Source organism: Astatotilapia calliptera, chromosome 5 (assembly GCF_900246225.1).
Source record: "Astatotilapia calliptera chromosome 5, fAstCal1.2, whole genome shotgun sequence".
Classification (NCBI taxonomy): Eukaryota; Metazoa; Chordata; class Actinopteri; order Cichliformes; family Cichlidae; genus Astatotilapia; species Astatotilapia calliptera.
In genome coordinates, this window is record NC_039306.1 from 22,559,065 (window position 1) to 22,579,412 (window position 20,348).

The 20,348-nt window shown below is 42.7% G+C and overlaps 3 protein-coding genes across 5 annotated transcripts in view; 1 reads left to right on the forward strand and 2 right to left on the reverse strand.

Annotated features, from left to right (window-relative positions):
- The window catches only part of LOC113022596 (retinoic acid receptor gamma-A-like), a 36,935-nt gene extending 30,032 nt beyond the window's left edge, over positions 1-6,903 (forward strand). For both annotated transcript variants that reach the window (XM_026168149.1, XM_026168150.1), the window contains 7 exons: positions 3,098-3,246; positions 4,439-4,580; positions 4,682-4,845; positions 4,997-5,173; positions 5,355-5,559; positions 5,749-5,907; positions 6,291-6,903. In XM_026168149.1, coding sequence (XP_026023934.1) covers positions 3,098-3,246; positions 4,439-4,580; positions 4,682-4,845; positions 4,997-5,173; positions 5,355-5,559; positions 5,749-5,907; positions 6,291-6,610 — 1,316 coding nt within the window. In that variant the 3' untranslated portion in view covers positions 6,611-6,903. The remainder of the gene's footprint in view (positions 1-3,097; positions 3,247-4,438; positions 4,581-4,681; positions 4,846-4,996; positions 5,174-5,354; positions 5,560-5,748; positions 5,908-6,290) is intronic.
- Positions 6,904-9,572: 2,669 nt separating this feature from the next.
- Positions 9,573-17,054, reverse strand: LOC113022595 (calcium-binding and coiled-coil domain-containing protein 1-like). 2 transcript variants are annotated; one of them, XM_026168146.1, is made up of 14 exons: positions 15,740-17,054; positions 15,067-15,215; positions 14,871-14,973; positions 13,397-13,599; positions 13,097-13,297; positions 12,847-12,995; positions 12,694-12,763; positions 12,296-12,550; positions 12,074-12,199; positions 11,720-11,815; positions 11,366-11,453; positions 11,106-11,290; positions 10,315-10,397; positions 9,573-10,146 (listed from the first exon to the last, which is right to left on the reverse strand). In XM_026168146.1, the coding sequence occupies exons 2-14, from the start codon at positions 15,196-15,198 to the stop codon at positions 10,119-10,121; spliced, it is 1,719 nt and encodes a 572-aa protein (XP_026023931.1). In that variant the 5' UTR covers positions 15,199-15,215; positions 15,740-17,054; the 3' UTR covers positions 9,573-10,118. The 2 variants fall into 2 exon arrangements, with proteins under 2 accessions (XP_026023931.1, XP_026023933.1); XM_026168148.1 differs by having other exon boundaries at positions 11,106-11,275; positions 15,740-17,052.
- A 354-nt stretch (positions 17,055-17,408) lies between these two features.
- LOC113022597 (single-strand selective monofunctional uracil DNA glycosylase) lies at positions 17,409-20,292 on the reverse strand. Its single transcript, XM_026168151.1, has 2 exons — positions 19,613-20,292; positions 17,409-18,403 (listed from the first exon to the last, which is right to left on the reverse strand). The coding sequence occupies exons 1-2, from the start codon at positions 19,934-19,936 to the stop codon at positions 17,858-17,860; spliced, it is 870 nt and encodes a 289-aa protein (XP_026023936.1). The 5' UTR covers positions 19,937-20,292; the 3' UTR covers positions 17,409-17,857.
- Between the last annotated feature and the right edge of the window lie 56 nt (positions 20,293-20,348).

Sequence of the window (20,348 nt, forward strand, 5' to 3'; positions counted from 1 at the left end):
TACCGAGACCTCAAGACCTGATTTCTACTCGTGCCAGTAGAATCGTCTTCAGTTCAATTCGGTTTTATTAATATAGCATAGAATAGAATAGAATAGAATAGAATAGAATAGAATAATCCTTTAATTGTCCCACAAGGGGAAATTTGGTTGTAACAGCAGCCAAAAAGACACATATACAAACAGGACACGGAACAGAAACATACACAATTTTTCTTACACTACATTACTAGATACAGCATCAAATCAAAACAAGACTTCTTCCGGACAACTGATTCTTAACCCCATTACCTTTGTCTTTCCAAGTATCTCTCCTGCACTGTGACAGCTTTCTAAATATTCCTCTTGATAAGATCTCACTTCTCAGAACTAATGCTACAATGAACAATAATGAGTCACCCACTCTTAACGGCTGTTTTTCATAACTGTGAGCCCGTTTCACTTACCACCCCAACAACATGTTATCATCCCCCCTCGTCTGTAAATGGTCCATTCATTTTAACGACTCTAAATACTTGTTTAGTCTCATAGAGGGTGCCAGCCTACTTTAAACATGCAATTGTATGCTTTCTCATTAAGAAAAGAAATCTTGACCTTCCTTATTCGTCAAACTTTAGATCAGTCTCTGCCTATACCTCTCTGTTAGTTTTGGAGAAAGAGGTTTTCCACGATATTGGTGAGGTTTTTCATTTCTGGCTTTAAACTCCGTCACAACAGAGAATCTGCTCTTGTAAGTTTTTGATAACCACTTGTGTATTTCGGATGGTTCTGGTAATACCGCTGTGCTCACCAGTACATCCAATACAATCGATCTCATTTCTTAAACTATGCAAAAAAAACCTGACGTGATTCACTTCTCACGCCTCTTTAACATCGAGCTGATATTATATCCCAAAGAAAGTTTTTTCAATCATAACCTCCAACTAAAGTTAAACGATTTCTTTCAATCAACACCGGAGAGAAAATCATTCGTGCCGTTATTGCATCTATTGCATTTTATGCTGTGTTTTCCTCTCGTTGGGTCCAAAATCTATGTGTAGTTTCACACACTAAGAGTTTAAAGCAGGTTGGGAACACACACAGAAAGTACACAGCAAACCTTTCATTCTTTCATTTACAATTCCCACAAGTCTATCAGCCGTGAGTGCAGTGAATACAAATGTGCAGGGAGATGTGCAGAGTGTGCTCAAAGAAAATATGTTTTCACAATCTCTTCACATAAAAGAAGTCAAGATCACTGAGTACAAAGCTGAGAAAAAGTCATTGAATCTTTTTTTTTTTTTAAGTAAACAATAAAAAATCCGACACATCAGAGCAACACACAGAGGTGGAAAAAAATACTGCTTGCATCATTTGTGATCTTTTCTTTTTTAAGAAAAGGGACTAACGAGTCACAGCAGTGTGTGACGATACAGTGTGTTAAAGAGACCTGCAAACCTGTACTTATAAACAAGTTAACAGTAATAACAGTAATAATGTTGAACGATGAGATGCTGGTAGTGTGCAGTGATTCTGGTTGGTGTGCTTTGTATTTCCACGTCAGATTCATTGTGTTACTGAAAGAGACTCGTACACACTCGTCTACTGACTGATGACACACTTCCATATAACAGTGGCAAAACCAATGCAGAACATCACACCACCGCTCCAAATTCACCAGTGATTAATGGGCTAGGCACGCTGAGTGGTCACTTTTTAAATAACACCGTGTCGAACACATTCGTGAGCTCCTCTTGTTAGCAATACTTTCTTCAGTCAAGGTCAAAGTTAAATAGTCAGGATTTCATTTAACCACTCGGCCACTGGGAAGTTTCTGTCCTGAAGCTCACCTCCTTTCCCCCTCCTCTTTCTTTCTCTTTTCATTTTTTCCCTCTACTTTTATTAGATTATTCCTTTTGTGCCTTTGCCCCTCTGTTTTTTGAAACCTTACCGCTCTTGTTAATGACAGAGCGGGGGTTCAGGTTGGGGTTGCAGTGTTTGGGGTTGGGGCAAGACATTTGGTTCAGTCCTGTGCTACCCATTGAAGGTGACAGGAGGGGCTGTGACTTTGGGTTTTTGACCCCAGATTCTTTATTTTTACTAGGAAGGGATCCAAGGATGGAGCTGTTGATGTGAATAGCTGCCCAAGGTGACTGGATCCCAATAAAGAGGCCGTCACCCTGGCTGGGGGCCTCCTTCCCATCCGAGACACAACGTTTATAGGCCTGCTTATGAGCCTGGGCTACTATTAAACCCTGTCCGGCCTGCACTGAGGAATTTAGGGCCAGGAAACAAGAGAGTGGGGGTGGGAATGGGCAGAGAGAGGTGAAGTTGGGGTGAGTGAAGGTGAAAGTTGAAAGGCACGTTCGAAAGGAATCTGCTTGTTTCGTAGTCGTCGCCTTTAAATGCGTACCAGGCGTGTTGCGGTTTTTGCTCTCTGACTGCAGCGCGAGGAGGCGCGGCTGATTAAACGCGTCATTGTATCCATTTTGTATCATTTGGTTTGAGCGTTTTCACATGCGGCAGAGGAATGGCATTGCCTGGGGTCAGCATATGGTGTTATACAGTGTGCAGTTTTCTTTAGCGCGACAGTGAGAAGGAACATAAGGAGACAGCAGAGTCTCATAAACATCTCATCTCTGTTTGTTCACATGGGGCTAGGGACGACCTTTCAAATAAAAATGGGAGCTTACACACACTCGTACACACACACAAACACACAAAAAATTCAGATGCCAGTCAAAAATTCAACAGCGGTATCTCACCTCCCCCCACACTCACCAGTAAATGGAAAAGCCAATCAAATCTCAGCTGCCAATCAGATTTTTATCAGCAGGGCCATCTGGCCATCAGCTAATTGTGTCTCTTTTAAGTCCCTGTCAGTCAGCAGTGCCACCCCTCCTCCCTTTTCTCTTAAAAATGTCTGCCTTTGAGCTTGCCTTCTGGCTCCGAGGGGTGGCCTGCGTGGGGTTGGGGGGGTTGTTTGCTGACCACTCTTTCTGTTAATCACTTTGTATTAGCTTTCATCAAAGTTTCAAAGACTTTAAGAATAAATATAAACAAGATGCTCTGAATTCATAAGAGTACTCAACTGTTTCTCCATTCTGTGCTTTTTCCGCAGCCGTGGAGACCCAGAGCACCAGTTCGGAGGAGATGGTGCCAAGCTCTCCTTCGCCGCCTCCTCCTCCTCGTGTTTATAAGCCGTGCTTTGTGTGCCAGGACAAGTCATCTGGTTATCACTATGGAGTGAGCTCCTGTGAGGGCTGCAAGGTAAATGAAGTTGGAGATACACGAGGAGTTTACAGCTAATGTGAACAGCTGAGGTCCCCTGAAAAGAGAGGCAGACAGATGTGCGCAGAGATGTGCTTGCTGTCGCTGAGCTGCCCTCTAGTGTATCCATACGTAACTGCACATGATTAAAGCTACAAATGAACAGTGTGCTGCTGTTTGTGACAGGCAAATGGCTTCTTTTGGCTATAAGTAAATAAAACCTAAAAATGTCTTCAGAACTTGTTTGTTTCAAGTGAAACAAGATATCTGCTCCAGTGGTCTGATAACAATTGCTGCTCCACAGTGCTGTGCTGTTTGAGCCATTACTCTTGTGGTAGCTGTGGCTCAGGAGGTAGAGCAAGTCATCCACTAACTGGACAGTTGGTAGTTTGATCCCTGGCTGCTCCAGACTGCTTGCCTAAGTGTTTTTGGCAAGATACTGAATCCCAAGTTGTTCCCAATGTGTTAACCAGAGTGTGAAAGAACTTAGTCAGAACAAAAAAGTGCTTGTGGGAATGAAACATGTTGTTTAAAGAGCTTTGAGCGCTCAAATAGAGTAGAAAACCAGTCCAGGTCCCATAGCACTATGTCACATGCAACTACATTTGGACAATTTATTTCTTTACCCTTGGCTACCTCTCACGGTTTCACACCCTGTAATCACTGCTTATTTTTTAACCAGCTATCGCAGGTTAAACACTTACCGTCACACTAACACATCCAGAATCACCTCAACTCAGTTCACCGACCTAGAGCCTTGTTGATGTGAGATGACTGATGCACCGCTCCACTGCCCACCTCCCTGTTGTATCAGCTAACTCATGTAGCCACCTACAGTATGAAGTTGGCTGGTTAATGCTTTAGGCTCTCCTGCTTTTTAATCCAAAGTACTTTTAACGCGGCTGGCTGCTGTGACACGGTTTTCATTTGTCGTGGGATTTTGTAACTTCCGATGGGCTTTAGCAAAAAAGCAATCATGAAAAATACATGTGCCAGTTTTTCTTTCAGCGTCTACTTGGGATCGATATCTGCTATAGTTCTGTGACATCAGAAGATTAAATTATTTAGACAGTCTTTCCACTGATCCACTAAATAGTACCAAATCCTGACTAACAACAGTAGCTTTTTAAAGTTTTTTATGTATTTATCGTGTGGCATCCATGTCCAAGACATTTTCCTGTGTCTGTTTTAGGGTTTTTTCAGGCGCAGCATTCAAAAGAACATGGTGTATACGTGCCACAGAGACAAGAACTGTCAGATCAACAAAGTTACCCGCAACCGCTGCCAGTACTGTCGGCTGCAGAAGTGCTTTGAGGTCGGCATGTCCAAAGAAGGTAAGCGTCTCAGATATTACGGACTGCCGGTGTGTCGCTATCGAGGAAAAAGCAAAAGGAGTTGTGTCTTTTCCTCATCTCGTGCACGTGTGTCCCGGTAGCGGTGCGTAACGACAGGAACAAAAAGAAGAAGGACGTGAAGGAGGAAGTGGTGCTGCCCGAGAACTACGAACTAAGTGGAGAACTGGAGGAGCTGGTCAACAAAGTCAGCAAAGCTCACCAAGAGACCTTCCCGTCTCTGTGCCAACTAGGAAAATACACCACAGTGAGTCTTTTTTTTAGCACATAATTGCACCCACTTCTCGACACTCGCGCTCCACTTAAGCTCACCGCTTTGCAGGAAGGACAAACACTATGTGGAGTTTGCACAGTCACACAGAAAGAAAGAAAAAAGTGTCCCTCTTTCTCTCTCCCAGAATTCAAGTGCTGACCACAGAGTGCAGCTGGACTTGGGCCTATGGGATAAGTTCAGTGAGCTCTCCACTAAGTGCATTATAAAGATTGTGGAGTTTGCCAAGCGGCTACCAGGCTTCACTACGCTCACCATCGCTGACCAGATCACCCTCCTCAAATCTGCATGTCTGGACATCCTGGTACTAGCGCCACGTTCCTATTACTCCTCCCCTTTAATCGACTACACCTCCACATCCCTAAGCTATTCTCTATTTGTCACGCTGCTTTGTGATTCTGAACAGCTCCCGTGAAAAAATTTCAACGTGAACTTCCGTCTAGAAATTTCATGTTTATGCCTCATCATATTCTTCCCCTGCTTAGATGCTGAGGATATGCACTCGCTACACACCAGAGCAGGACACGATGACCTTCTCAGATGGCCTGACTCTAAACAGGACCCAGATGCATAACGCCGGCTTTGGCCCGCTCACAGACCTGGTGTTTGCTTTTGCCGGTCAGCTGCTGCCTTTGGAGATGGACGACACCGAGACGGGGCTGCTCAGCGCCATCTGTCTCATCTGCGGAGGTAAACTTGGGTCATTGTTCGGCGTCTGTTTGCATCGTGTCCGCTTGCAGTCGTGGAATTATTGATGGAAAGAAAGAGACATCAGTGTACGGTCACAGTTTAGCAGTCAGTCGGTAGCATAAAGGCTGTAACAGTGTCTCGCTTCTTGTCATTGTTTTGCTGTGTCCGCTCTCTTCACTTCACTACTAGACCGTATGGACTTGGAAGAGCCGGAGAAGGTGGACAAGCTGCAGGAACCGCTGCTAGAGGCCCTGAAGATCTACACCCGACGCAGACGCCCGAACAAGCCTCACATGTTTCCCCGAATGCTGATGAAAGTCACAGACCTCAGGGGAATCAGCACCAAAGGTTAGCTTGTTTTTTTCATAGCACAACCACAGTTTGGAATAGATCTCAGTGTCAAAGCTCAACACGCATAAGTACTGAAATATCTTTTCAGATTTGTATTTTTTGCTCCGATTAGCTCAGGCTCAAAGCAGTTAGCGGTTAGGAAAAGACTGATGATGCTGGTCTCAAACTACGCTCCTATTGCTTGTTAGGCAACCGCTTAAATAAAATAAATGTTGCCTCAAAGCAATTTCGTAACATTTAACAGACATTACTGTAAATTCATGCTTGGAAGAAAGGTCTGCCAGACAGCATATTTTAAATTACATGACTCCTGTCTGTTAGCATGTGACGTTCTTTGTTTCTTCATACCTACGAGTAAATAAATGTCCATGTGTGTGCAGGTGCAGAAAGAGCCATCACGCTAAAGACAGAGATCCCCGGCCCCATGCCTCCCCTGATCAGGGAGATGCTGGAGAACCCGGACTCCTTCGAGGACAGCAGCGACTCGGGCGACAGCGGCGCAGCTGCTCCCCCTGCCATTCAAGCCATCAAGCAAGAGGACAAGGCCACGTACGAGTCAGCCTTCGAGGAAGAAGAGGAGGAGGAAGAGGACGACTATTGGGACGAGGAGAAAGAGCGAGGGGCAGAAAGCGACGGAGAGGCGTGGGGGGAGGCGGCAGCGGGCGCGCAAAAGAAAGGCGTGACAGGGAAGACGCAGTGAGACAGAGGAAGAGAGACACAAGACGACACCGCTGCCTCGCACGGATTCGCCGAGCGCCGCCGCCGAGCAACGTCAGCTCGTAGAAACCTCACAGATTAAAGCTGTTAAAACGGCGTTTCGCACAGCACATATCCGTGTATACTGTACATACTGACTGAAAGGAAAATGTGTTCAATTCATAGTAGCAAGTGAGGAATTTGGAGACGCAAAAGCACTACATTTCAGTGGATTGATGAGGGCACAGTTAAAAAAGAAAATCAGTGCCAGAATGTTTAAAAGATATATATATATATTAAAAAAAAAAGGTTTTGTCCGCACAAAGACAGGAAAAACAGTTGTTGAGAGACAAAAAAAGCACTCCTCCGCTATCTATTAAGGGCTATGCTTTGTATAAAATTGATGGTAAGAGTACATTGCAGCGACAGAACTCTTATGTGGCGTCCAGATGCCACAGATGTCTTCTCAGAATTACTTTTATTACTATTCAGAGATATGCTACTTATTTTTTCATTGTATGGTTTTTATAAGCATGTACACATTACTGTTTTGTCTTTTGTTTGTTTGTGGGACCTCGTGTTGCTTTTTTTTCTTGTGTATATTTTCACACTCAGTGCTCGCATCTGACTGGACATTTGTGCTTTTTATCGTATGCGTTAGTTTTATCGGACACAGTGAAGCAATAGCAGAAGAAAAGAGGAAAACAAAAAGGAAAAAGAGCAATAGCTAAAGAGTCATGGGAGTCATGAGCAGGACTCAAACTCAAAGTGTGATCATTCAGGATTGGTGATTGGCTAATCTGAAAGAAATGCAAGAGGACTTCAGCTTTAATTCAAACCCGGGTGCTTGTGGGCCAAATAATAAAAATGTCAGAGAAATGCGGGAAAACATATCTCCAGTTGATCAGGGCCACGCTTCAGCTGTTTTTACAGTATTTCTTTTCTTTTCCATCAGACGTTCTTCTTTCACACAGGTTAGGAATCATTAAAACTTTCAGTACATGCACTCGTTCAAACAACCAGGTAAAGTTAAGCCATAAGATTTTCTTCCTGTTGTTTTAAGGCAAGCAAAGACTCCACCAAGCAAACACAACCATTAAAAGCCGTTTACATCACAGAAACCTCAGATGTGTGTGTGCGTGAGCGTGTCCCAGTAAACAGGGTGCTGTAATAGACACGTTACATCACTGCCATCATCCACATGAGTGAGTGTCCAATTATCAGCATCTGTAAATGTGTATAAAATGGATTTTGCAACTAAAAATGGAAAAAAAAAAAAAAACCATACAAATATTAGATCTTTTTTTCTTTAGGTTGGAGAAATCCCTCGCACGTACACTTGTTTTGGGACTGCTCGAGTTCTGGCCAACAACCGTCCGACACAAACAGGCACTGAGTGACTGAGTGGGGCTCTCGTGTGCGCTATGTTGATAAAGACAGAAGGCGTGTTAAATAAGAAAGGCCCACCAAGTTTGCTCCTAAATTTGGTAATTTTGCTGTTTTATTGTGAAAACCTTAGAACCAAACAACCGTGGGAAAGGACAGAACACACCTTGGACACGATCAGCCCGACTCAAACTGTTCAGTATTTAAAAGTATTTCATATAACCATGATAGTTTGGAACAGGTTTTTTCCTTCCTTTATTTGTTTTAAAACCTTGTTAGTTTTTTCTGGATTTGAGCTGGTGCAGTTTAAAAAGAGCTCTACACACTCGTACGGCATTTAAAAAAGATCAAATATGGATTTTACGTTACATTTGGACAAAACATTTACAATGCTTACCGCTTTTATTAAGGTCGTTGTCTCTATCGTGTTCAGGGATTCAGGTTCCTCATGAGTTTTAATTCAACTTGACTTGTATCAAAATAGCTTTGATGGCTCTGACATCCATGCACTCACACACACGGAAATCCAAAAACTGGGTTGATATGTTCTTGTTTTTACATTTTTATGAAAAGTCAATACTATATTTTGCTGTTTGGGGGCTCGTGATTTGTTATTTGTTGTTTCTTGTATTTTGATAAATGCTCTTTTTGTTCTCAGACCTTATAGCGTCTCCACTTGTCATCTTCTTTGAAATCCCTTTACACATCTTTGAACCAAACAGCCACTCATCTTTTAACACTCACATACTTCAGTGTGACCCAGGCCAAGAATTCCCTGATAATAAGTGTCTGACATTAATAAATGGACGACTATTTTTCCGCATGCTATCGCACAATATCATGTCCTGTTTCGCTTGAGACATGAAAACATAACAGCCACAATGATTTAAGTATGTTCTAATCTGTTATTGTCAAGATTAATACAACATTTAAAAAAATGCTTGTCATAAACTAGTCTGTGCATTGAAAGCAGCGGTAGGAAATGTTGCATCTGCAGGACTGGTATATGTTTTTCCTGCACACACTGAAGTGGCAGTTCAGGCTCTTTAATGACCTGATGACTTCCCACAACTCCTCTTTTAATCTAGTTTGGCTTTCACTTTAATCTCACCTCAGAATACTACCTCAGAAACTACTAAGTTTTATTAAGGTATTAGGAAGTGCTTAAGTTGTCATTTCCATGGCATTATAATATATAATTATTATGATTATTATTAGCAGTGATGTGGTAGCAATGAAGGCTGTATATAGCTACACAACTATCATTGCTGTACATGGTGTAACAGTAACACATGGATAAACATCTGTATTTATCAAAGACATACTAAGGAGAAGTAATGATAAATGATGAATTAAGTGCTTACTAATACTTATACTTAATACTGTGACACTATTATAAAGTGCTACCTTGAAATCTATCTGAAGAGATGCCGGTCAAACATGACCTGGAACAGCATCGGTGTACAACCATTTCTGAACAATGGTATTACATTTTCAAAGAACATTTTTGCACATTTCTGGGTCACTTTAGGAAAAATCATCAAATGTCACGGTGAAATAATGACGTTTAGGCACAGCACTCACCTGGTATTCATTATTATGTTTTATTAAAGAGCACCATTGAATAACAAACTTTTACCTGAACTGCACCAAACGAGCCAGGAGCAAAGCATTTCACACTTGACTGTGACCCACACCCACACACTTGACACACTTTGTGCAGTCGCACTCACATGCAGAGCCCGGGGGTGGGGGGGGGGGGGGGGGGGGGGGGAGGCTATGTGTGCAACTGATATCTCATAACAGCTGTGAAACAGACACCTAATAATGAAATAAAAGTTCAAAAATATGAATCTTCATCTAAAAGTTCGGAAAGCAAAAATTCAATTTGCACTTAAGATTCATCCTGAGTGTCACTAAGTTTGAATCAGAATTAAAACCACAAACAGCATAAAACAACGGCGAAAATTAGCCCACTTAAGACTTGCAAATTCCTAAAAGACACTCTTGAGGTAAAAGCACAATACCCTTTGTGACGGGGACTTTATATAGGTCTCAAGTGTTCTTATGACCCATATAAAATAATACCGCAGTGGTACACGGGAAACCTGCCATCCATCCCTGTGTTACCACATGGGGGAGTCAGCCAGCTCACTGCAGAGGCAAAGAGAGTTGAAAGTTTTAAGCAAAGGTAAAAATAATTCCACAGTTCTCCTTCTCGCTTAGCATGACCGTCCTATTATTTTATTCAGTCTTATTTTCAGCTGTGGCGGAGAAAATAGGGCGTGTGAAGTGTAACTGCTGGAAAGCCAGCCGTGTCACCTGAAGACGGGGTTGATGAGCTCTGGTAGGATCAGTTTCTTTCTTTCAGCAGCGGAGGGTTCACGCTGCTCCCTTTCCTCATCCTGGTTCAACAGACAGAGGCAGAAATGCAGGTGAACTGTGGGTATGTATCCACCCAGAACACTTGGACACTTGGGTTTCAAAACGGAAATATAGTGTGGTACTCATTTTACTTTCATCTTATTTTCTGTGGTGTAAAAGAGCTCTGAGAAATAGTCTTTAATGAGCAATTAGTACCCAGTAGAGCGCAGTAGATGAAATAAATCGAATCAGCATTCGAAGAGATCATCATTTGCCTTTTTAAAACCGCTAGTTTAGGATTTAGTGAGGGTCAAATAATCTGGTGCAGGAGAAAATAGTTCTTCATGACTCTGACTGTATGCAACAACTGAAAGGCCTCAAACGTTTGCGCTGTACTAATAATCCGTATCAAATATCATCTACATTATACTGCAAAATGCAGTTATTTGTTGGAAACCACTTCAAATATGAGGAAGTTGTCTATAAGGAATTGAAATAAGCTCACTACACAAGCCAAAAATGATTAAATGGATTAGTTAGGAGACATGTTGTGACGATGGGGGCTCTCAGATGATACATCTGGTGCTTTTGTCTAATGTGACTTTAGACACATTAGACTTTGTCTAAAGTCTAAGACTTTAGTAGTTGGTTTCCAACAGGCAGCACTCACCTGTGAAACAGAAATTGCAGACTAATTTGGCCAACTAGTCAAATATTTCCCTACCTAGGTGTATCAGTCCTGGGTTTACCTGTGTGTCAGAGGCTGGTGTGTCTTCTTCCTCGCTCTGGATCTGTATCTCAGGAGGGATCTCAGCTCTGTCGGGCTGCTTCAGGTCATTGGACGAGGAAACAGGTGCACAGACTGACCTGGAGGAAGCTGAGGAAGCACTCTCATCACTCGCAGGGGTAGAGCCAGGAGCTGTACGAACCAGCACTGAGTCTTTACCTTAGTTTTCATTACAGTTCAATGAAATAGCAGCGTGGCATGCAAAAAGATCTTTTTACTTACATATGCACGTGGGAGCTGTACTGCTTGCTTCATCTACTGACACAATCCCTAATCTCTGCTCTAACTGATGGATGCAGTTCACCAAATCCTGCAAGGTTCAAATTACAAAAACACAGATTTGATCGGGAAATGAAGGTGATGAGAATAAATACCTAAACTAATCAGCAGTCGCTCTCTAAAATGTGTAACTGAGCTTGGGGGAAAAACACATTTTGCTGTGTTCTGTTGCAGTTTAATTCATGCCTATCCTGTGAAGAGCAGAGCCAAAGCGCAGGGCTTAGCGTCCCTATACTGTTTCTTGTGGTAGATTAAAGAATCGTGAGCTGTGCTGTTGATCCGGTGTTGAATCCTTGCCTGGTTTTGAAGCTGTTCCTCCTCCCTTTCTTTCTGGACCTTTCTCAAACTGGCCCTCAGCTCCTGCAGCTCACGCTTCGCCTCACCCAGCAGCACCTACAGGGGGCAGCAACATTTATACTCAGACCGCCTGAACGCCCACCAATCTGAAGGGTCTTCTTGTCTTCCCTGCTGTTCATCACATGTTGTCGTGTTCATGGAAGCTTTTCTATTTGTGCCAGTATGTGAGTAATGAAAGAAGTCTGGCACAGCTCTCTGTACTGTAAGTTGAGCATCTCATGATGCAGAATTGCGGCACATAAGCAGTTATATTTAGAGCTGAACGGCGATTGCGATGTGCTTTGAGTTTCTTACTTTATTGTAGTCTTTCTCTCTCCCGAGCTGCACTTCTAGTTTCTCCCTCTCCATCCTCTCCTCCTGGAGCCACTCTTCCTTCTTCTGCACCTCGCAGGCAAGATCTTGCAGCTTCTTTTTGTCAGTCTGCACAAAAACATGAAAACAGTTTAGTTTTTTTGTTGTTTCTTCTGGGTTTTTTTGTTGTTGTTTTTTACTTTGATGCATATTCTGCATCCTCACTTCTGCTGCATGTCTGTATGCCTCTCTCTCCAAAGCCCAGTTGGCCCTCTCCTCCCTCAGGAGGAGGTTCTCCTCAGACAGCTGCAGAGTGAGCTGGGCCACTTGGAGTCGGGCTTGGTGCAGGTCAGTGTGGGTGTGACCCTGTCGGGTGCTCAGGTCCCTCAGCTCCCTACGCAGGCCTTCTGCCACGTGGTCGCTGGCCTCGAGACGTTCCTGGAGCAGTCGTGCCTCGGCAAGAGCATCCTCATTTTCCATCTTCGGTTAGTCAAGGAGCATGAAGAGAAACAATGTGGGAGAATATGCCAGAAGAAAAGACAGGAAAATATCTGATTCTTGTCTGTTTTTAGTGAGATGACGGGTTATTGTGTTATAGAGTGACAAGCTTCACAGCAGTTAACCTGCAGAGACTTCCTCTTCTCCTCATCGTGCTTCATTTGACAGGACATTTTCTTCACTCTTTCTTTCAGCCTGTGGTAAAAACTAAATAAATTCACTTTTCAGGCCAAAGTGGCTGGAGAATGACTCAGCTGACATGTGTTGCGAGGGCTTGCCTTTCCAGTTCCCTGTTTTGCTCTTTCTCTCGCTCAGCCAGAATCTCGACATCCTCCTCCAGGTCTTTGATGCGCTGCTCTCTTTCAGCTTTTTCAGTCGCAAGTTTACTCAGCTCAGAGGCCAGACTTTCTTGACTGTATTTCGCATCCTTTCAGTTGCATGGAGAGAAAAGAGAATACATCTTTTCATCAATTTTCAATGATCAGCTATCAGTGCACACTGGTGATCAGTGTGCACCTCGTGTTTTACCTCAATTGTCTTCAGCATCTCACGGCTGTGTCTCAGGTTGTCTCTGAGCTCCATGATCTCCTCCTTCATTGCTTCTCTTTCATATTCCCATTCACTTCTTGCTTCTCTGCTGTTTTCTTTCTCATTCTCCGTTTCCTTTTTCGCTACATCCAACGCTTGCTGCAGACCTCCTTGCGTTTTTAAGCACTCCTCCAGCCGACTCTGTGGACAACACAGAAAGAAATGATGAAGCATTTTCAGGCATATTTCTAATTCCTGTGTCAAAGATAATAAAAAGAAATAAACATTTTCTCTTCCAACCTGCAGCAGCTGAGCTCTGGGAATGACTAAGAGCAGCTCTTCTTCTCCATCCTCTGCATCTTCTTCTTCTTTCAGGGTCTCAAGCTCCTCCAGCGGCTTGGGTGCACAGAAAGTGAAGGGACGACTACGGGCACACACCTCTCCTATCTTGTCCACATACACAAATTGGTACTCTACAGTACCGGGGCGGGGCAGGTATGATGCTGTATCAAGAAGACATTTCTTATTATCCTCTAGTGCCTAAAATTAGCTGTCAGTTACTGTCAGTTACAGTTACGATAATGCAAAATAAGGCCCAAATACAAAAAAACTAAAACTAGTGCAGTACAATCTCATTATAAGCTCCTAATGCTTTGCATAAATTTGTTTTATTTGATCACAGTGAAAACATTAAAAACAACAGCTAATCTTCTATGAAAGTGCACAGCAGCATCTTTGTTTACCGCCCTGGTACCACTTTGCTGTGGTGATGCAGCAGTGCACTCTGAGGTGTGTCTGTTACACAGGCCTAGAGCTCGGTCAGCAGACTGCTTGGAAACCCCAAATCCTTCCAGCAACTGCTGAACAACTGAAATTAAAACTTTCATTCTCTACATAGCTGGCTACAGGGAAAGCAGGTTGTTTTCCCCCAGGGTGTCAGGGACCACTGACGGCGTAGTTGACTGTAGTTTAAGATATCACTGCTGGGTGCGACACAGAGACAGACTGCATATGAGAGGTGGACATAACCACTTTGACGTCCACATTTTGGGTTTTATCTGTCTGTTTATTTATTTGTTTGTCTATAGGTAGACAACAAGCAAAGGGTGCGACTGATTTAGAAACTGATATTTCAGACATAACTTTTCAACTACACCCTAAATGATCTTTTTTCCCCGAATGGGGCCACAATTGTCAAAATATTCACCATCCTGTGTTACAATTAAGAATATAAACCTATCTGGATACTGCATACTGAGACGTCTACAAAATAGTTTTTCTTTGGTGAATCCAAAGTCTCCCCCTGCTGGCTATTAGAAAGAATGCAGGTTTAAAGAGGACCCGTTATGCTTTTCCTCGTTCTCTGTCATACATAAACAGTGGTGGATATTAAAGTTTCAGATTTTTATGTCTGTGGTTGTATAGTAATCACTCTGAGATGAAATGATGTCAAAGTGAAGGGATATCTATCGTATTCATTTTTTGAGGCACAGTTTTGGAGTTTAGTCGTTGTGCTCATGAGGGGCAGCCAATGAAAAGGAGCTAAAAAGGCTTATTTCAGACAGATGCTGAACTGAGGTGCTGCATCAGAGCCAGGTCTAACATCAATAAAGTTTATTATGAAATATGAATCTATGCTTACAGGAACAAACAAACACACAGTATTTATCAAATGTGCAACCAGGGAGGACAGGGCAATTTCAGCCAGACAAACAAATAACAACAACAACAAAACAGACAATTAACCATCAGGAGCGTTTATTACAGTTCTTACCCTGGAAAACTGCACAGAAGTCAACACTGGTTCCCTCTGTGTAGCCTTCAGGAACAGTAGCCCATGTGTATGTGTAATACTGTTTGACTGAAGTCCATCCCATCTATAATAGGATAAACACACTCTATGTCATAAAGCACACAATGTGACTACCACGATGCAACACATGGGACGGTGCTGTAGTTGATGACCGTACCTCAAAAATTCCTATCCAGTCACTATTGCTCCACTGATGGTCTGAGGTCAGACTGTAGTGGCACTCCACCCTGGTTTGGGGGAAGTACACTTGCCCCACATTTCGAAACACCACCCTGGGCTGTTTGTCCATGACGGTAGGAAGCTTTGCTGTTAAAGAAGAAAACATGCGAACAGCTGATGAAAGACGATAGCAGCATCGGTCCAGGAATGCAGCATGGTCATAACAGGAGTGACCTACGGCTCATCAGCTTGTTTACCTACTGAGGAGTAACATTATGCCATATAGCCTACAAAATAAACAGAGACGGAGAGATCTGGTTGTATCTCTTTGTCGTCACATATAAGAATGACCACTCTATTTAAAGACTAATGGAAAGTCTTTCAAATTTGTTTTTATTTATAAAAAGTCAAAGTTAGCTAATAGCTTTATACTAAAACATTTTTTAATATATTTAATTCCAAAAAAACATAAATATCATATAATAATGGTACACATAATAACATAACAAATAAAGCTTTTACAGAAATGTAAAAAACAAACAAATTATAATCAATCTTCCCTCATGTCTGCAGGCGAGACATTCAGCTAACAACTCAACTCGTTCCCATTGTTAACAAGTCAACAGGTCAATCTTGGCCTAAATGCTGAAACTCAGTGGTGTTAATCTTACCTGAGTCTTCTGAAATGAACTCGATGGCTCTGCTACCTCATGCGGGACAGGAGCTGTGCATCAGTCTGTCGATACTGATGAGAAGGTGCAAGACTTTCACAACATCTCTTGAACCATGTGCAACCAGAGTAAAATTAGTGACACTCGCTGAGTCGCGGGAGATGCAGTTCATGAGTACACAGCTTCTCAACTGACACGGTGGAGCTGCGGACTTCAACTCCCATTACAATCACAGGACACGAGATCCTCTGCCTGGTGTTACTGCTGATTGCAGTTCTCAGTAGTGGCACGGGTGGGGGTGAGGAAATCATCAGAGCTTCACATTTATGTTAATAACAACTTCAGCGCACCCACCAGCCAGAAACCAGCCAGAAGCATAAAACCAGGAGTATCACAGCAAAGAGATTCTTTTTTTGTTTTGTTTTTAATATGGAAAATGAGGATATTCTGCACTTATTTGAATCTGATCTGATAATCCCGAACCAGTGATAAACACATCGTATCCAAGTTTGTTTTTTTAAGCAAAGACTGCAAATCTAATATCGTGTACCTTTCCCCCCCCTGTGATTGTGTAAGAATCATGTCCCCACTCTGAACACTTGATGGCAGTGTAGCTTCGGCACAAAGCCAAGAGAGTTGCATTTGTTAACACAAAGTACTAACTGAGTAGGTTTCATGTGAGCACTTAATTCACACACTTTCTCATGGTGGAAAAGTCTTTATGTAAAGAAAAACTATATAACGCAGGGAGGCTCTTGTGGGATGTTTTCCTATTGCCGTCAAATAATTTGATTTTAATTTTTAATATTATCCCTGCTGAGTCAGCATACCTGTAGGTATGATTTATTCTTCTAAAAAAAAAAAAAGAAATAAATTTGCATTTAGGTTGAAAAAGAAAAAAGGCCATCTCGTCTCTTTCATGTATGTAATTCAGGTTCAGCTCTGCCAAAGGTTTCTTCCTGTTAAAGGGGAGTTTTCCTTCTCACTGTCACCAAAGTGCTTGCTCATGGGGGGCGGGGTCATCTGATTTTTTTCAGAGCTATATTTTACATGTCAGTGTGGTCATACTGATAATAGTGCTTTCAACAATTACTCTTTTTATGATTTATACCTGGGTTTTCCCAGTTTTCCTCTATATTTCTCTGTGGCCATAAAAGCAGAGAACTTTCATTAACTCAGTATTTTAGTTAATGACAGATTACTTTCACAACTGGCATATGTTTCAACAACCTGCTCCCTGCTAAACATATGCCTTAACTGGCAGTATAACTTCATGTTTGCAGCATCAGATTTGATCAGCCAGTATTTATTTCAACAGTAAAATAAAATAAAATAAAAAATAGTAAAATAAAAACAAAACTGAAGCTGGAAAGTCAGTGTGCACACCCATAAAATACCAAGCTAAACGAAAATTTAAAATAGAGCTATAAAACATGTCATAAAGAGCATCACAGATCGATTCTGCTCATGTAATTATCACTGTATGAATATATTTTTTGTGCAACATGACAATAAGCTGTCTGTGCAGCCAGCTAAAATTATTTAGACTTTCACTAAATTCTGGTCTTTTCTATTCCGATCTAATTTTGTGACCCTCGTTGATATTAACACAGCAACACTGTCCTTTTATAGGAAAGTCATCGGTCACATCTTAATTAGCTGATTAATATAAGGCCACATGAACTTTAATTGTAGGGTTCAGTTGTAGATGTAGCACTTGTCATACGCACAAAGAAAAATACAATATGGAATATACACATACACCCTGAGCACCGTACAGTCATTAGTGTAGAAATATTTCTGGCTCCGTATTTTAAAGTCATGCTGCAGCCTCTGATCACAGCAGGAGTCTCGTCTTGAAGTAATGCAGACAGACCTTTAGAGAAGAAAAAGCAGTTGCAGAGCAGATGTGTTTACAGCATTTGTGGTAACAGATGTGGAAAAGCAGTAGTGTTACAGGTTCTCCTTGGAGCTACCAGCATGTGTTTGGACACACAGATGGAGCCATGAAGAGGTGAGTGAGTGTGCCCTTCTCAACAGTGCACCAAACCATCTGTGAACTGAAAGATACACAGGAATGCCACACATCTTCATCTGGTGTTGGAGTGAATAGATTAATCATGACTTATTGGCGCAAGTTTTAATTAGAAGGGATAGAACACCAAGTTCCTGCAGTTTGGCTTTAGCTACATCCTCCCAGCCCTTATTAGCCAGCGGGTTCCTGGGCGATGGATGCATGATGCCCTCAACACGCACACTGACACCTGCAGCAGACAGGGCCCGCCGTGCCCGTTGCTCTGCCACCTTTCCTACACCAATCACCATGGAAACGTTCAGTGCCTCCACCACCTGGCACAGTGCAACGTCACACAGGCGCAGCAGGGCCTCCCGTTCAGCTGCGGGCAGCTCGGGGGGTGTTAAATTCTTCCCGCTGTCGCTCATGAAGATTAACGGGCACAGGTTGTGCACAAAGCAGTGCTGGAAGAAGACCTCCGGGTCACCGCACAATTTTCTGAAGAAGCCCCAAAAACGAGCGCCGCTCACTTCGCTCTGAGTGCAGGAGAGCCCCGTGATTCGTCTCTTTGGGTGCTCATTTTGTGGGCGGCCGACCTCCCCCGTGATCTTCAGCCAGTCGACAACTGACTTCACCTCACCAAACGGGACCTGCGCAAAGAGAAACAGATTATTTAAAGCAGCTCTGAGGTCAGAGGGAGCCTGGGAGTCTTCATGATGCAACAGAGGGGTTTTATCATCTCTCCATTTTGTGGCTCCTCATTTTCTCTGTCCCTTGCAGTGACCCTGCATGCTTTCTCTACATGACGTCTCAATTCCTTAAATACATGTGGAGGAAACAGGATGGAGAGAGATAGGAGCTATAATAGAGGATGAAGAGCTGTATCCTTTACAGATGCCACAGCAGTTTAATATCCTCATCATACAGGAAGACGACTACTAATTGTCAGTTGGTTCAGTTATTTAAGATGATCAGCTCTTCTCATCAAACTTTCTGCCCCCTCACTGTTGTGTGTGCAATAACAAAATGTCAAAGTGCTACACTGGGAATTTTAATTAAAAGTAGCGCTAAATAAGGGTTGTGGTAATTACTGTTATAAACATGTAAGACCCTCAAATCCAGCATGAGGCCGTAATAAAACAGTGGACTGACAATGCAGCTGTGCTAAACAACACATTTAATTAACATGCTGTAAAATGACAGCGTGTTAATTAATTGAAGGTATGCGCAAGAGTATCTCTGAATAGGCTGAAGCTTGAAGCTGCAGAAGACCACACTGGGGACCAGTCCTGTCAAGTCTTCAGTTTGCATTGTTGCTTTAATGACTGCAGTGTACCCATCCTCCGGTGTGATGCTCTCATGTCAATATGGACCAAAATCTCGATTGTTTCCAGCATCTTGTTGAATCTGTGACACGAAGAATTAAGGCAGCTCTGAAGCCAAATGGGGGGTCCGACCTAGTACTAGCAATGCGTACCTAATAAAGTGGCTAGCTAGTGTATATTTTGGTGTTAAAACTGTTAATATTGCTACATATTAGTCTTGTTTCATCACTTTGCAAAACAGTTATTCCATACAAAGCAATGTTCAAGTTCCTGTCCTGTGACACTGTTTAATTAAATCTTAAATCATTCATCCTGGTGTGTGCTGCATTTAATAGGCAGTATACACCATGTTGCAGGTCTCTGCTGCGACACCCCGCTGAAAACATGATAGGAGCGCCCCTGGCAGGCTGTCTCCTTAGTTTGTTTGCGTTAGCTTCCGCATTCACAGCCCTTTAAAACCTTTTACCACTGCTGTGCTCCTGTTACGGTCACGGTGATTTGGAAACTGTACTATGCCTCAAAATGTGTGCTCACCCCTGTCTGAGCCATTCCGAAAGGTCCGGGATTCATCCCCAAAAACAGGATCTTTTGTCCGGCCTGACAGTACTTCTCCACATAGCAGCGGTGGGTGTCCCAGGCGTACTCCAGCGGGTTGTAGATGTACCGGACAGGGTCGCTGAAGCGGAGGCCACGGAGGTGAGCGTTCAGCTCCAGTTCAGCCCGCAGAAACCTGGCAGAGGGGGTCTCATGAGCAGCATTAAAGCCCCGCTCCTTTGATTCACAGACGGGCACATTCTCTTCTCCGTCTCCACAAGCGACTTCACCGGCTTCACTCGCAGAAGAGTTTTCATTGAACATTTTTTAAAATTATTATATATGCTCCCATTTAAAAAAAAAGCAGCAATAACTTTGCGTTTTCAAACCGGTAAAGTACTGAACCCAGGTTTTTGTTGTTGTTCGGGGTCTTTAAGCGAGACTATTTTCTTCCTCTGCGTCTTTCAGTCACTTGATTCGAGTCGGCTGCTGCCACCTACAGTAACAATGGTGTTATTACAGCCACCAAAAAAAAAGACAAGCAGAGTTATGACGGAGAGATTATTATGAGATGAAACTCAAAGAATAAAATCTATAGAAGACTACCACAGCAGCAAACATGGTGGCAGAAGTATAAAAATACTTTACAAAGTACTTTGTGGCAACATCCAACTTTTTAAACCGCCCCCTTAATAAAAAAAAAAAAAAAAAAAAAAAAAAAAAGGTTCAATATATA

What these genes read in the sequence shown, in the direction of transcription:
- LOC113022595 (XM_026168146.1), bottom strand. Translation starts at nt 15,198, where the DNA reads ATGGACAAACAGCCCAGGGTGGTGTTTCGAAATGTGGGGCAAGTGTAC. An exon ending in ACTGGATAGGAATTTTTGAG is followed by an intron (nt 14,974 to 15,066) that starts GTACGGTCATCA and finishes ATCCTATTATAG; the next exon opens with ATGGGATGGACTTCAGTCAA. An exon ending in CAAAACAGGGAACTGGAAAG is followed by an intron (nt 12,764 to 12,846) that starts GCAAGCCCTCGC and finishes TTTTTACCACAG; the next exon opens with GCTGAAAGAAAGAGTGAAGA.
- LOC113022597 (XM_026168151.1), bottom strand. Translation starts at nt 19,936, where the DNA reads ATGTTCAATGAAAACTCTTCTGCGAGTGAAGCCGGTGAAGTCGCTTGT. An exon ending in TCGGAATGGCTCAGACAGGG is followed by an intron (nt 18,404 to 19,612) that starts GTGAGCACACAT and finishes CTCTTTGCGCAG; the next exon opens with GTCCCGTTTGGTGAGGTGAA.